The sequence below is a fragment of the Anarrhichthys ocellatus genome, unplaced genomic scaffold (assembly GCF_004355925.1).
Source record: "Anarrhichthys ocellatus isolate YVR2014 unplaced genomic scaffold, GSC_Weel_1.0 scaffold31, whole genome shotgun sequence".
In the NCBI taxonomy this organism is placed as follows: Eukaryota; Metazoa; Chordata; class Actinopteri; order Perciformes; family Anarhichadidae; genus Anarrhichthys; species Anarrhichthys ocellatus.
The window spans coordinates 5,489,102-5,503,606 of NW_022280061.1; the positions used below are offsets into that span (position 1 = coordinate 5,489,102).

Here is a 14,505-nt window from a genome sequence, read left to right on the forward strand (position 1 = left end):
TACTTCCTTTCCGCCCTTTTTCTCATTTTCGTTTGTCTCTCCCAGCTCAGAACTCAGGAGGACGTTAACAGCCGCTGTAATGAAAGGAGAATAGAAACAGTGCTGAGCTGCACATGTCACATTTTAAACATATTAAAAAAGCAGCAGGAGACCTGAGGCCAGAATAAGTCTTGATTGTGAAGGAATACTCTGGCTTCTTGTGGAGGACTTAACAAGTACAGCATTTAGGTCATTTAGGGACTATACAGAGATGATTACCGTGTTATCATTTGTATTTTTGCTGGGAGGAGGGGAGTCTTACTGTTTTAGTGAAAGCAGGGGAGTAGTATTTCTTACCCCATATTTCTATTTCATTTCATATCTTATATTTGTGAGTGTTGTTACATCACAGCAGAAAGATGTTCATGTGCACCATATGCAGAGGGTATGGGTTGGGGTGAGAACATTGCACATCTCTTCAGCACACAGCTGTCTGTTCCCGGTTCACTTGTGTGATGGCTGTAATAAATGCGAAGTATTTTCCAATAAGACTTCCGAATAAAACGACTACACTTTTGTCCGTGCCCTCTTGAACCAGACAAAGAAGCATTTTATCATCTCACAGCACTATCGGCAGGAACACATGTGCCTTTCAGGAGCTTTATGAAGACTTGGGTGGTCTTACTTGGGCTTAAAATAAGCTCTTTGTTAAGGTTTGGGAAACATTGTGGTTATGGTTAAAGGACTACTTTATTAAAGGTAGGGGGCCGCTGACATCATGGTTGCAATTATAAGCATGCAGTTAAGGTTAGGGAGTGATTGTGATCATGCTTCTTGTGTTGACCAACTGTATCTGTTGTGATCAAATCCAATGTTTAGTTGACCAATCCATCACATGACCTCCTCCATATGTATATACGTAGATCTCTTCTAACATCACATGACCTCCTCCATATGTATATACGTAGATCTCTTCTAACATCACATGACCTCCTCCTTTGCTCCTGTCATGTACTATTTCAGCTGCTTTTGGGCTTCGTTACTTCAATGGAAACATATGTTGTTTTTTAACAGCAGCTTAGCTTGAAGTAGCTTTACGACAAACAGATCCACAGAATCAGTCTCTCTTATTCCTCATAATACAGCGGCCAGAGTGAGGCGTATGACTCACTGACCTCCATAGAAAGAACAGGATTCATGACCAAATGAGGAGGCTATGGAGAAGAGGAGGAATGGGAAATGTAAGCAAATTGAGGGGTGTGTGTGTGTGTGTGTTTTTTTTTTTAAGTAATGAATCATCTTCAGTAGAAACCTCACAGATTCACATGAGCTCAACACATTCTGCAGCTCATGTTTTAGCACAGACACAAGGTGCATGTTGGCTAACATACAGGAGAGTATTTATATCTATACAGAGAACCTACAAGCTGCCACAGCCCGTCTGGTTCTCACCGCACATTCAGCTAAATAGGCATTTCTCAATTGTTCTTCATAGATAACTTTTCGTTATTGGCTTCAAACATCAAAAAGAAAAGATATCATCTAGAACAGAACTGCTTTAATGCACATTCTCTCTCTCTTTGAGAGAAGGTTTAGCCTCTGCTAGCTTTGTCCTCACAGTGAAAATGTTATCTGTTGTACCACCTGCACAGTGCTGCTCCGACTCCAACTACAGATACAATACATCAAGCTGAATCCTGAACATGAGATATGTAACGAGCACACAGAAGCTTGGACACAGAGACTAAAACAGTGTCTACAGACTGCAGGAGCTGTGACTTGTTGCTCTAATGGAATTATATTCTCCATTCTAAATAATACATTAGCAACCAGATAAAAGGCCGGATTTCATCTGACAATATCTGCTCTCGTTCTATTTGCACTGTTAGGTGAAAGGCTGACACCACGTGGTCAATGGAGGTACTACACTATGGTTGTAAAACAATCAGTCAGAATATAAATTCATACGTCACCTGCTGTCAGTTTACTCAATTCTAACAGAAGCAAAACATACTGAAGTTTTAAGAAAATAACTTTCAATTGGAGGGAAAAAAAACGTCTTAAAATTGTTTAATGTTGAATGTTCTCGTCACATGACCAGCTCGGATTTACCACTGAAGAGCTAATTAATGAGCAAATCAGTTCTTTGAGTGTGAAGTATAAGACACATGTTCAAGCTACTTTCTTCTTGAGAACTCTGAAAAGCACTCTATAAATAAAATGTAGTTATTTATTATGATTACTTAAAGTTAAGTGTAAGAGCACATGTACGCTTGGAGTAGGAGCCAATCAGTGTCAATGTTTCCTTTTTTTTATGATGCTTTTTTGTCATGCGATTGGCCTATTAATCATATTTGTTGAGATTGTGAAATCAATATGAATTCATGCCTTTTAAGAAAATCTGTTTTTTTGATCCACTACACGCAGCACGTGAACCTAACTCACTGGTAACATGTGAACACATGGTGAGGATCAATAATAATGGAAACAATAAGAAAAACAAATAACAAACTGAAAAGTGGCGTAATGTCCTTTTAAATGCAATACTCGGCTAAAGTGACACATTTGTGAACTCTTGCGGTTCCACGAACATGTTAGTCATCGTAGGTCTGGGCCGATGGGAGTAGTCTAGGAACGCGTGCTCACCTCTTCTACTCCAAGTTTAGAGACTTCTGCAGCTCAGCTGTTTTATTACATAGAAGTATTTTCAAGACAGAAGTAATTCGATGAATAACTTTCATTTATGTTTGTGAGCGTGAGTAAAAGTGAAGAGCAGGTTAATGAATACGGCCCTGATCCGTATACAGGAAGTGTGCTTGTGCTCAAAGGCACAATGAGCAGAATCATGTGTTGAATTCACAGAATAAATATTTATTGATCGAGTGACAACTGACCTATCTCTGCATGACTCACACTGCCTTTCATCCTTTCATAACACGACAACAAGACACGAGATGAACCTTCTGGAATGCACAGGACACCTTGGTACAATCACTCGTCTTAAATCATCTTCAACATTGCAACAGAAACACCGCAGCATCTTAATCTAAAGGAAACACACCATACTCGTCCTTGTATCACTGGCTGTCCATCATCATCCATCGAGGTGGATTCTCTGGTGGCGCTTCAGGTTACATTTCTGGGTGAAGCGCTTGCCACAGGCCAAGCAGCAGTACGGTCTCTCTCCTGTGTGGACCCGTCGGTGGGCCTTGAGGTTGCTCAGCTTGGTGAAGCTGCGACCACAGAGGGAGCAGCAGAAAGGCCGCTCGCCTGTGTGAGTCTGCAAGTGGGCCTTCAGGTTGCTGGGGTGGGGAAAGCACTTCCCACACTGGCCGCAGCGCAGGAGGTGCCTGGGGCCAGCGTGAGGGTGAGAGTCCAGATGGGGTAAGGGGTTGCTGCAAAGAGAGTTTGCAGACGGGTGTGTTTTGATGCTGACCCACGGGACACCAGTTCGATTATGTGCTGCGGCCTGTTTGTCGCCCAGGTGAACTCGCTGCACTGAGAGTGGAGGAGGAGGAGACGCTTTAGATGTGGATGCAGGTCTGTTGAGGGGGTTTAAGTTTACAGCATGAGAGTGAGCTATAGACAGTGCGGCGTTAGCAGCGTTCAGGTGTGTGTGAGGGGCCTTTTTCATGGGTCTGTGGAGGTGCTGTATAGCAGCTTGCAATCTGAAACCTGTACCCACTTTGGAATGTAGCTTCATAACCTCCTGCACAGTGGCTCTGTGGGAGATGCGGTTGTGCTTAAGTGCTTCTGAACTCCCTCTGTGCTGTTTTACTGAGCATGAGAAAGATGCCATTCTAGACTTAGTCATGTTCTTTTTGTTAGGCTCACTCTCCACACACACATCCGAATCCACAACCTCCTGCTTGATAGTCACACCCAACGCGTCACTGTTGTGCAGTCTTGAGTTCGGGGACGCTGAGGATGAGATCGGATCTCTATCTGAGGTAACCAGAACATCAACATGTGCTGTGACACAGTTGGACAGCTCGTGTTGGGTTTGCTCCAGGGGACCTTCAGCTTTGACTGGATCACAGTCCTGTTCAATTGCAAGTCTGTGAGTCTGCAGTAAACCAGGTGTTGTGACAGTCATGCCAGCCCACCCACTGTCCATCACTAAAGATGGATCTGTGGCCATGTGCATTTCCTCCTGCTCTTCAGGAAAGACGTATGCAGCAGAGATCTGCGGGTCTTGCTTGATAACGTCCCTCAATAGTGTCTCGCTGTTCTCTTGAGGCTGGCTTAGTTGTGCCTCTGTCCTCTCAGTAGCGCTGTGGGATTCAGCTTCCGCTTCACCTAGAAAATGAATAAAATCATAGATATACTGTATTAATGTCTTCAACTGCATTGTTTTATCAACTGGTCTGCCAGACTGCAGGTTAGTTGCTGCCACAGCTAACGTGTTGTGCTCAATCAGGTGCAGAGCCTGAAAACATAATACTTCATTCACTGAAATGGTTTCTTCCCTCCAGGTAAGCCAAAACAAAATGAAATAAATAAAATGAAGTAACAAAATCATGAAAAAATAAGCAGTACTGCTCTGAAATGCTGGGGGCATGTCCCCTGAAGGCCCATCTCACTGCTGCAGGAATGCTTCATGGACAGAGCATGCGCACAAACCGGCTAACCTCAGGTTTAGTCCTATGTTTACTTGAATGGGGATAAAACAATAGAATCATACGGCTCTTCAGATGTTATCGGACCAAACTGATTCAATTCTAATATTGAAACGAGTCATTTTGCGGGAGCTGTGAAATTAAACCCATGAAGAGTAGTGAAGGAGTCGTCCACAGTGGAGCCTCTGAAGGAAGCACACGTTCTACTGGAACACGCATGCTGCAGGCTCTCATGGCACACAGGAAGGACCGCATGACCGGTAAAAACTTGATGGAATCTTTGAGGGTCTACCAGCACATCGGGGCGTCGGCCCCCCAGCATTTGTCCCGGTACGCCAGATTGCAAACAAACCACTGCTAGCTAGCAACGGCTGTGCTAAGTAGTTGAAAAAGCATTGATGCCATGCGCTCTTGATTTGATATCGTTTTAGAGACGTTGTGCTCAGCGGGACTTCTCTGCGTCATCCATGATTTTAGGCCCAAAAAAAATCCCAAACACAAAGATGGTGAAAAAAGTGTAACACGCTTATAAACATGTTTAATGTTTATAATTATTATTTATGTTTCTTACTGTACCCTTTAAGTAAGTACGTGTAAGAGGATGGGTACACTCATATATATATTATGTATTATATTTACACAAAGGTGCTCTCAGTAAAGACACCTTTGTGTGACATACGTTGGAGAAACTGTCTACATGAGACAATATTAAGCTATTCACAAGCCACAGTGAGGTTAATGCTGAGCTCTACCAGCTACAGTGGAACCTCTACTGTTGGAGGAATGAAAGATCCACACACCACTTTTCTTTTGCACCAATGACATCATTGAAAAAAATGCCAAATGTGGCTCAATTCTGCACTTTTTGAATAGTAAATATTTCAAATGAAGTGTGATACAGTAGTTATGTGAAGTGGTACGAGTGTCGGTCATGGAGCTTCACTGCAGTAAGAAAATACTATTTTATTCATCATTTGTAATAACACGTCCTTAATCATTGTTCTTTTTATTTTCTTATTTGGTCAATCATTTTAATACTTTTCACAATGCTAAGTCCCATTATGATTTATTCTAATAGTAGTAGTTGTTGTAGTAGTGCTGATAGTAGTCATATCAAATGTAAGATATTAAGTTTCTTATTTATTAAAATGTTCAAACTTAATATGCAAAGAAAACAATGGAGACAGCACAATACTCACCATCAAGAGGACCGCTCCAATGCACAGAAAAACAAGATGGCTTATAGGCATCTTCATCCTTCACATCCAGCGCTGGCAACACATCATCATCTTCTGTCGTCTGAATAGCACAGAGAACATATCAGAGAATATGGTTTCAGTTATTTGTACGACTCTAGGAACAATACTGATCAAACATCACCGACTTATTCTGCAATGAAAGAGTCCTGTGAACCTACCAGTGACTTTCTGGCAGGACTGAACGTGGACGTAGTACTGTCTTCTGCCTGTGTCGACTCTGGAATGACTTCCTGTGTGCAGCGTATTGACCACCTTTCAACAGAGTCGCCTTCTTCTTTCACACCACAGCCCCCAAACATGTCTGGAAAACAGAGGTACTAAAGTAGCAAAACATACCGCAGTGTGTGTGTGTGTGTGTGTGTGTGTTAATATCTTTCTGGTTGTTCTTACCATCTTGCTGTACTGTGGGCCTTTCTTCTTCAGTATCACTGGACAGTTCCACATCATCCTTTGAACCATCGACACACCTCCCAGCTTTCCGTCCCTCTTTCCCCCCTTGGTCACTTAACTTGGTCTCAGCCCATCGCAGCTGCATCCTCAGGGACTCCACCTCCTGGTTCCTGCGCTGCATCTCCTCCAAGAAGCCGTCCTCCACCAGCCTGGTGACCTCGTACATGGCTGTCTTTACTACGGTCTCCATTACATCCGACAGCTGGGTCTGGAAAGTTACAATGAGGGTGTCCAGGTCCGACATGATTGACCGTCAGGGTCTCGTGTCTTATAACGGAATTCCGCGTGTTTGTGAGGAAAAATAGATTCCTATATATTTGCTCTCGGAAAAAGCAACCACAGGTTGTTTACGCTGTAACGTAACACCATTGCTTTACATCCACGTCTTGGTGTGGGTATTCCAGGCAACGCGGATGAACAATAAACAGATATTCATTCAGTTATACACGTTAAAAGGCTGAACTAGCGATGCCCAACGAGCTATTTACAGATACGAACAGCCTTCATGTAAATTCAGATTTTCACCGAGCAAGCTAATGGGGCTCCTTAGCTTAGCGGTAGCATTCGTATGCTAGCCAACGTTAACGGCGTAAACACGTCAAAAAACCGTGACATTACACAACAACAAGTTATGGAAACCATAGTCGAGCCTCGCGTGTTGATCTATTTACACGTGTGTTTATGGATTCCGCGAGTGACCGCTGTTTAGCTAAGCAAATGCATGTCCATAAGCATTCAACCCAGTTAGCTTTCCAACAATCGCTTGTGGTCCTCCTTGTTTTTGCTCGTGACGTCGTACACAACGCAGTACGGTGGCCTTACCTGAAGTCCGTCTTCTTCTTCTTCTTCTTCTTCTTATGTGGTGTTTAACGACAGCTTGCATCCTTTTTGTTGCATTACTGCCATCTTCCGGTTTCAGTCAGTTCCTATGTTCCCAACTACTCAACTTTCCCCATCAGACCCGTTGCTCGCAGAAAGTTTGTAAAGCACCTTCTTCCCAGATTACTAGATCCCCACTCTATTATATTATTCAGCTCTCTTCCTTCCTCTCATCCCTAGTCTTTGCATTTTTCTCCCAGCATGCCCCTCCTTTCTGAGCTGTGTCTGATACAGGAGGTGATAACGTGTTGTACAGTCTCTGGTGCCTGGCAGTGCTCACAGAGACCGGTTGGATGCTTCCCTATCATGTGTAGTGTGCCCTATTCTTCATCTTGATATTGTGACCTCTTCTCTCCTGTTTCCTCCCCTGTATCTCACACTGCTCACTTTACTCTGAATTGAATGTAGGTGTCTCTCCCTCGTCTCCTGGTCCTAATGTTGTTGCCATACGTACCTGAAGTCTGTGAATGACAAAACGCGTTTTAATAAAGTGAAACCGAGCAGTCCATTTTAAACTCATTGTTTAAGATAGGAATGCGTCTTATTTATCTCACCAGGCTCTCTTAAAATGCTTCATCGAAAGGAGGCAAAGAAAAGTGATATTACAAATGTTTAACCAAATTTAAGATATATCATGCCTATGATTGCTATGGAGATCAAAGATTATTTCATTCATTTCCAAAAAGGTTTTTGATACTTTATGTATTTCATACTTCCACATCAAAAACTGGGCCTCTACATTTTGATATTAGGTTATGTGGAAATGCTCACGTTGTACTTTTCACAGCAGCCATTTTGACGTAACAGGGACATAATTAATGTCAATGACTGCACCTGTTTACCCTGCAACTACATGTCAAAATGCCTGCTGTGAAATAAGCCTATAATCAGACTCATTTATCTTACCATTTATTACATTTAGGCAGAAGCTTGAGAGTTTTTTATTACTTTTTATTCAATGTTCTTGGCCAAATAGCAAAAGTTATGTTTTGACACACGCAAACTATTTAGGAAACCATTTAGTATAAAGTCACAACACGGTGACTGGGGACCAACTCGTTATGAGGCCATAACACAAATAAGAAAATACATTTTACATATTTGTAAAAATTAAACACCATACAACCATGGGAGAAACATGCAACTCGGCGCTGATAGACCCCAGCTATAGAGGTTCAAATCCAGAACCTTTTTTGGATTAGGCAACACACAAGTTGCTCTGATGAATGTTTTTAAACATCCACCACCACTTTTATGTTTAGTTGGTTTTCTGAGATGAGGGCAGATATGAAGATACCTCTCTGACACCTGCTGGACCTTTGACGACCATCTAAACTGCATTCTCTCTACTCAACCACCGTCCAATCTTCTAGCAAAAGGGGGGTTTCTGATTAACCCTCTACTGAATAAGAGAAACCACTGAAATGTCACTCATATTTACTAAGATTTCCCTTATCTTCCAAACTCTTGATTTTGCTACACTGATGTGTCTCAACTAACACACTCATCTGCAGTAACAGGGTCTATAACAAAGAAAAGTTGCTTAAAAAATGACAAAAATCACCACGAAAGTCAGTTGCATGTCAAATCAAAGTTTGTTTCAAGAAAAAAATAACGTTTTCAAGTGAATTCATTGATGAAAGGAACAGTGTGTATGATTTAGAAAGATTAATTGGCAGACATGGAATATAATACGACTAAAATTCATTAGTTTATAATCCCCTAAAATGAAGAATCGTTTGCGTTAGCTTCGAATGAGTCATTCATATCGATATAAGGAGCGGCTTCTCTTCTCTGGAGTCAGCCATGTTTCTACAGTAGCCCAGCACGGACAAAGCAAACACCGGCTCTAGAGAGCCTTTCACGTTAGGGAGGGGTGAGCAGAGGGGCATTCAGTTTCAATCTGCAAACTCACTCCTAGATGCCACTAAATCCTACACACCGCTCCGTTAAAAACCAATTTAATCTTAAAGAAAACATTAACAGACAGACTTTTTTTAAATTTTATTTCAAATTTGAAATGTAATCACGAGGACAATGTTACTCTGCCCTTTTTAAACTTTACTTAACCAAAATATGCAGCAATAAATGTGTACAAATAAAGACGCATTTCATCTTTGTCTGACATTTTTCATGGAAACAAAAGGTTTTTGTTTTTTTTAATACAAAGGGCTTGGAATTGAAGAGAAGAAAAAAATAAACATTGAAGGATCACGATTTAAAACGTTCATTTTTAAAACCAAAACAGAATATTTCTGACGCTCTCTCCACAAAACGTCCCTAGCTTTATAGATCCGTTATGTGTTTGCGTTGATGTGATTTCAGATGATCCAGGCGTTTGAAGCTGAGGCCACAGACAGTGCAGCAGTATGGTCTTTCCCCAGTGTGGGTACGATGGTGAACCTTCAATATGTCTGCCCGTGTGAAGCTCTTATCACACATGGTGCACCGATGAGGTTTTTCCTGTGTGTGAATTCTCCGGTGCAACTTCAGATTCCAGAGGCGACTGAACTTGTTCCCGCATACAGTGCAGCAGTAAGGTTTGTCACCTGTTTGGCCACACTTGTGTGTCTTTAGGTCAGAGAAAGAAGGGAAACCTTTCCCACAATGGCTGCAGAGGTGGAGTCCCTGCCCCGAATGGATCCTCTGGTGGACTTTGAGGTTACAGGCTTGAGTGAAGGTCTTTCCGCATTGGGTGCAGGAATATGGTGGCACTTGTCCGGTGCCTTTATGTGTCTGCCTGTGGGCCTTTAGTGAGGCTGAATCAGGGAAAGACATGGAGCACTGGTTACAGGTCTGTCTCCTTCCTCCTCTTCCTCCGGCCTGATGCTGCAGCCTCTCTCCCAGGTTTAAGGTGTCACTGTATGCATCTGACGGTCTATACATATCCTCTGTGCTGTCTAAAGATGGGTCAGTGCGAATGCCTTGGCCCCTGAAGTTCAACCTGCCGCCTGGATCACTAGACACATGTTCAGGGTACAAAATACTCGGGTCCTGTAGATAACCTTCTTCATTGATCAATAAACAGCTTAGCTCTCCACTTACATGAATGTTTGTCCTTGTGGGAGAGCCGGCAGGTGAACCGACCGTGCCCCCTCTATTTCGTGCAGCACCTGTTTGGTAATCTTGATGCTCGGCTCCTTCTGGTGCTTCCACATCTCCCTCATAGTGCCCCATGTAGCTCAGATCCTCACCCAGTTGGGATGGTGATCCTTGTAACCCATCCAAGTTACCCATGTCTATCATATTGGAGTCTCCATAGCCAGTCTTGCCAAAGCCACCTAATTCTTCCATACCATACCTGCTCTGGAAATGTGGTTCAGATGGGTCACCTGAGTGTCCATCTTGGCCTGGTTCTGGCCTCTGGTCATAGCCAGCTCCCCAGCTCAGATGACTCTTTGGGATCTTCTGGTCACTGAAACGTTTACTGGGCCCCGGCAGACCTGATGCCTCCGTTTCTGATCAATGAGAGGAGAAAAAGATGTTCTAACAGTTCTGGGTACAGGGACTACAATGACACAATTACCATATGAACACTGAAAATAATGACTTTGGAGCAAGTGTTTAGGAATTCCGTCATCTGGTGTACAATTTTCCTTTAAACCAGTGCTGTAGAAATGACTACATACTCATGTTATGTGATTGAAAATCAATATGATATTAATATGCTTAAAAATAGCTTTGCTGAATGTGTGCATATATAAAGAGACCAACCATCCAAATTGACTCCCCATCTCTCTTGGGACTCATTAGTTTCCGGTGTGATCTGAAGGGCTTCCTCTTTCAGCAGCCTACTCAGCTTTTCACCCCGTACACCTGGAGACTGGCAGACAAGTACAAAGACGACATTTATACAACAGGTTTTAACTCTACTCCCCTTAAGAGAAACCAGAAGCGTGGCAGCAGTTTAACAGGTAGGTCAAATTGAACTCTCCAGCATTTAAGTTACACAAAAAAAGGAAATATTGAAAAATATAACAGAGGTTTTAAACTATAATTACTTAACTCCTGAGAAATGTACAACAACAACATTTCCATTGACTGTGCTTACAAACCTTTAAGCAAAAACACATTTTTAGCATTTCAATCCAATTTATTGAAGCTAAAAGAGTGCAACAAGCTGCCCTCTACCTGTGGTGCTGCCATTGCACTGTGGGCCTCTGGTCTCGTCTCTTCGTGACTAGGTGTCCCTCCTTCAGTGCTTCGGGAGCTATTTATCTCTTCTGGCAACAGACTCTCCTGTTTCAGACTTCTCTCTGCAGCGGAAGATAGGGAAAACATATTTTTTATATGATAATATGTCAATGTTGTGTTTACAGCGGTTTGTCTCTGCCCTCAAGTGGCCGGTTTAATGCAGCATGATTGATTTACAGAACCTGTGCCTGCTGGTACTGGAGGCACAGTTGATCAGAATGAAGAGTGTGAATAAAACAGTTGTGTGGAAAGACACAAAAATGCGAGATCTTGAAGAGTTGAGTGGTGACAGATCCGTGGGTTTGTCACTAAACAGCAACTCTCTCACATAGTTTCTGATTAATTGTTAGTTTAAAAATATTGATTGATGAGCATTTGTTGATTTCATCTAATATCTATTCATTTTATAAACGTCTACTTTCTTTTACATGTATGATCACTTAATCACCTATAATTTTTAAAATAATTCAACTCCAAAAGAGCTCATGTATGTAATCAAGTTTAGTCCCCCATGTCACAAAATCAATGTTGGTAATTAATAGTGGCTGAGTATCCATTAGTAACAGCAGACTCACCTGTCGCACACAGATTGTCCTCACCGGAAAACCCGACTCTTCCGCAGTCGAGGCATCGTCCCCTCCTGTCTCCATCTCTGTCTTTACGGCGACTCTCCGACCACTTCAGTCGCCTCTTCAGGGACTCGACCTGCTCCCTGCACCTCGTTACCTCTTCCACAAAACTGTCCTCCACCAGCCGCGTGATCTCATACATGGCAGCTTTGAAAACCGTCTCCATGACACCAGAAAGCTGGGACTGAAACGTGACTATTGTGTCGGCCATTGTGCCAATGATGTGTGACAACAGTCCTTTAATTTCAGTGCACTGAAAAGCAGCAACTTCCAACTGGCAAAGACTGCAGCGGAGTGGCAGTGGTCAGGCACAGCTAACGTTGGTCTCTTTAAGTTCTGTCTTTAACTCGGTTTTCAGTCCAGGTAACGGTTAACAAGCCGTACGCGTATTTTGGTTGGTCCACGATGACCGTGTGGTTACTTCCACCACACCAAACGCGAAGTTAATCAAACTGTAGACTTGCTTGTAATGTCAACATTAGCTTAACTAGCTTGCTGCACTAGTTGTGAATGCTAGTTAGATAAAGCTAGATTCCGACCCATGCGATGCGTACTTATCTGAAACTTAAAATAACCACCGTTAACCATCATATAATTTATGTTTAGTCTAAGGTGGGTTTGGTAGCAAAAAAACAGTTTAATTTCTTAGCTGTAATCCAACGTTACAAAATGCCGTTGGGCTTTCATTTCCTGTTGATTCCGCAAACAACCATACTTCCGAGATTAACATACGGGTCGTGAGTTGGGACAATCTTAAGCGTTTCAGCTGCATGGGTGTCTGTTAAAGAATGACGCTTCCTGGTCAATAATTGCACATAGAGCGTTAATGGTAATCAATATCTCATACATGTAGCAGTTTATTGTTATCTTTCCAATTGATTTAGTTATATATAAAACAAACAGTTTGGCATTTATGTGGATCACCGGATATGTGCTCAACTCCCTCCTTCCGTCGAAGTGCGTCACACAAAGCAGAGAGACCGCTGGCCACGACGGGAAGGAGCCATGTTGAGTTAGCTCCTAAAGCCATGTTTTTTTAATAACGACACAGTAAATGTACTCGTAAAAGTGGACTCATACCTAAACTCAGACGAACGGTAAACCATACCAAAATGTCGGCGGACGATTTTCAGACAAAGTACTCCTCTGTCATGGAGAGTATGCTCAAGAGCGCAATCGCGGAGACCACGAAACTTTTCGAAACTATGGTCGACGAGCTGAAGGCAGAAATATCTCGGGTGAAGAAGGAGAACGAGGGCCTCAAAATAAGATGTAGCCATTTTGAGAATGCGAGAAACCAACCTACTGTTCACAGCAGAGAGAGGGATCCTCTCCACGGGCCTAGCGACGGCTCTGAGAAACGTGACCGAGCTGTTCAATGTGGTGAGTTGTGCAACCCAACAAGCCTGTTCGTCTCAAACAATGCGACGTTAATGGTCTGATAATACTATGTGATGTTTTATCGCAAACGCGCAGTATATTCGTGTCATACGGGATACATTTAGCAGCTGATAACTACTGATGTGGCGGTGAGGTTAGCGCGGCTTGGCTTGATCGAGCGTGGGATCAGAAATAGGAGGGAAACCATACAATGCTATCTTGGCTAGCAGCTTCGGACAGTGTGTTCCAACCACACTATTGGGTTGAGTCGTAATGGTTCTGTACAGTACTGAACCCTTCACAAACAGCATCAACTCTACAATACCACATTGACTTCTTATTTTAATTGTATGCTTTAGATTCATGACTAGTCTCACATCCATTTCGTGTTAAAATGGAGTGAAGTCATCTAAAATTTAAATATGTGATCAATATTTAGGAATATATTAATGGAAGAAGCATGACACATTTTAAAGAATGCTATGTCAAATTAATTTGTGTTGTAGCGGGGTTTGATCATACAATGTAGCTTTTTGTGTAAAGACAATGCAACTTGTTTCAGTTTGTAGCATCTCGTTGGTGGGGAATGAGGTGTTTGTGTTTTGATAGGCTACTTATTTCTATGGGCAGGTGTGTGTCTGTGTACAGTGTGTTACACAGTCAGGCTAGTGTTGTCTCTTATGATGTCCTCACTCATTCTAAAGAAGCAATATATTGTGTAGGGGGAACTGAAAGCAGTGTTATTTGTGCTAGTGAGCCATTACTGTAAGCACATTTCATTTGTAAAAATTATAAACCAACTCAAACCTCAAATCAAATTTTGTTTAATATTTAATCAGCGCGGTTTGCACCCAGGAGCGCAGAGGAAAGACCGAACTACCGACACTATGGAATTATCATCGGCTGTAAAATAGTGTCAACTAGCGTTAAAGAAATGCAGAAAAGAGCAATAATCGTTTAATACTGTGCACATATCCCCGAGTGCAGTCTTAGTTTTCATAAAGTGTCAGAGTAAAATCGCTGCGGTGAACACGACTTTATTGATTAATTTATGGTTTAATCCATTGAGATATATATATATATATATATATATATATATATATATATATATATATA

At 42.3% G+C, this 14,505-nt stretch overlaps 3 protein-coding genes across 3 annotated transcripts in view; 1 reads left to right on the forward strand and 2 right to left on the reverse strand.

The window, feature by feature from the left end:
• Window positions 1–429: 429 nt before the first annotated feature.
• LOC116392819 (zinc finger protein 34) lies at window positions 430–7,109 on the reverse strand. The gene is made up of 4 exons (XM_031864583.1): window positions 6,248–7,109; window positions 6,016–6,158; window positions 5,798–5,897; window positions 430–4,278 (listed from the first exon to the last, which is right to left on the reverse strand). Exons 1-4 carry the CDS (start codon window positions 6,549–6,551, stop codon window positions 3,074–3,076), a joined length of 1,752 nt encoding a protein of 583 aa, XP_031720443.1. The 5' UTR covers window positions 6,552–7,109; the 3' UTR covers window positions 430–3,073.
• Window positions 7,110–9,175: 2,066 nt separating this feature from the next.
• LOC116392820 (zinc finger and SCAN domain-containing protein 2) lies at window positions 9,176–13,233 on the reverse strand. Its single transcript, XM_031864585.1, has 4 exons — window positions 11,956–13,233; window positions 11,318–11,442; window positions 10,901–11,009; window positions 9,176–10,644 (listed from the first exon to the last, which is right to left on the reverse strand). Exons 1-4 carry the CDS (start codon window positions 12,218–12,220, stop codon window positions 9,473–9,475), a joined length of 1,671 nt encoding a protein of 556 aa, XP_031720445.1. The 5' UTR covers window positions 12,221–13,233; the 3' UTR covers window positions 9,176–9,472.
• LOC116392818 (mucin-5AC-like) overlaps window positions 12,272–14,505 on the forward strand; it is a 10,821-nt gene continuing 8,587 nt past the window's right edge. Inside the window, exon 1 of the mRNA XM_031864582.1 lies at window positions 12,272–13,392. Coding sequence (XP_031720442.1) covers window positions 13,122–13,392 — 271 coding nt within the window. The 5' untranslated portion in view covers window positions 12,272–13,121. The remainder of the gene's footprint in view (window positions 13,393–14,505) is intronic.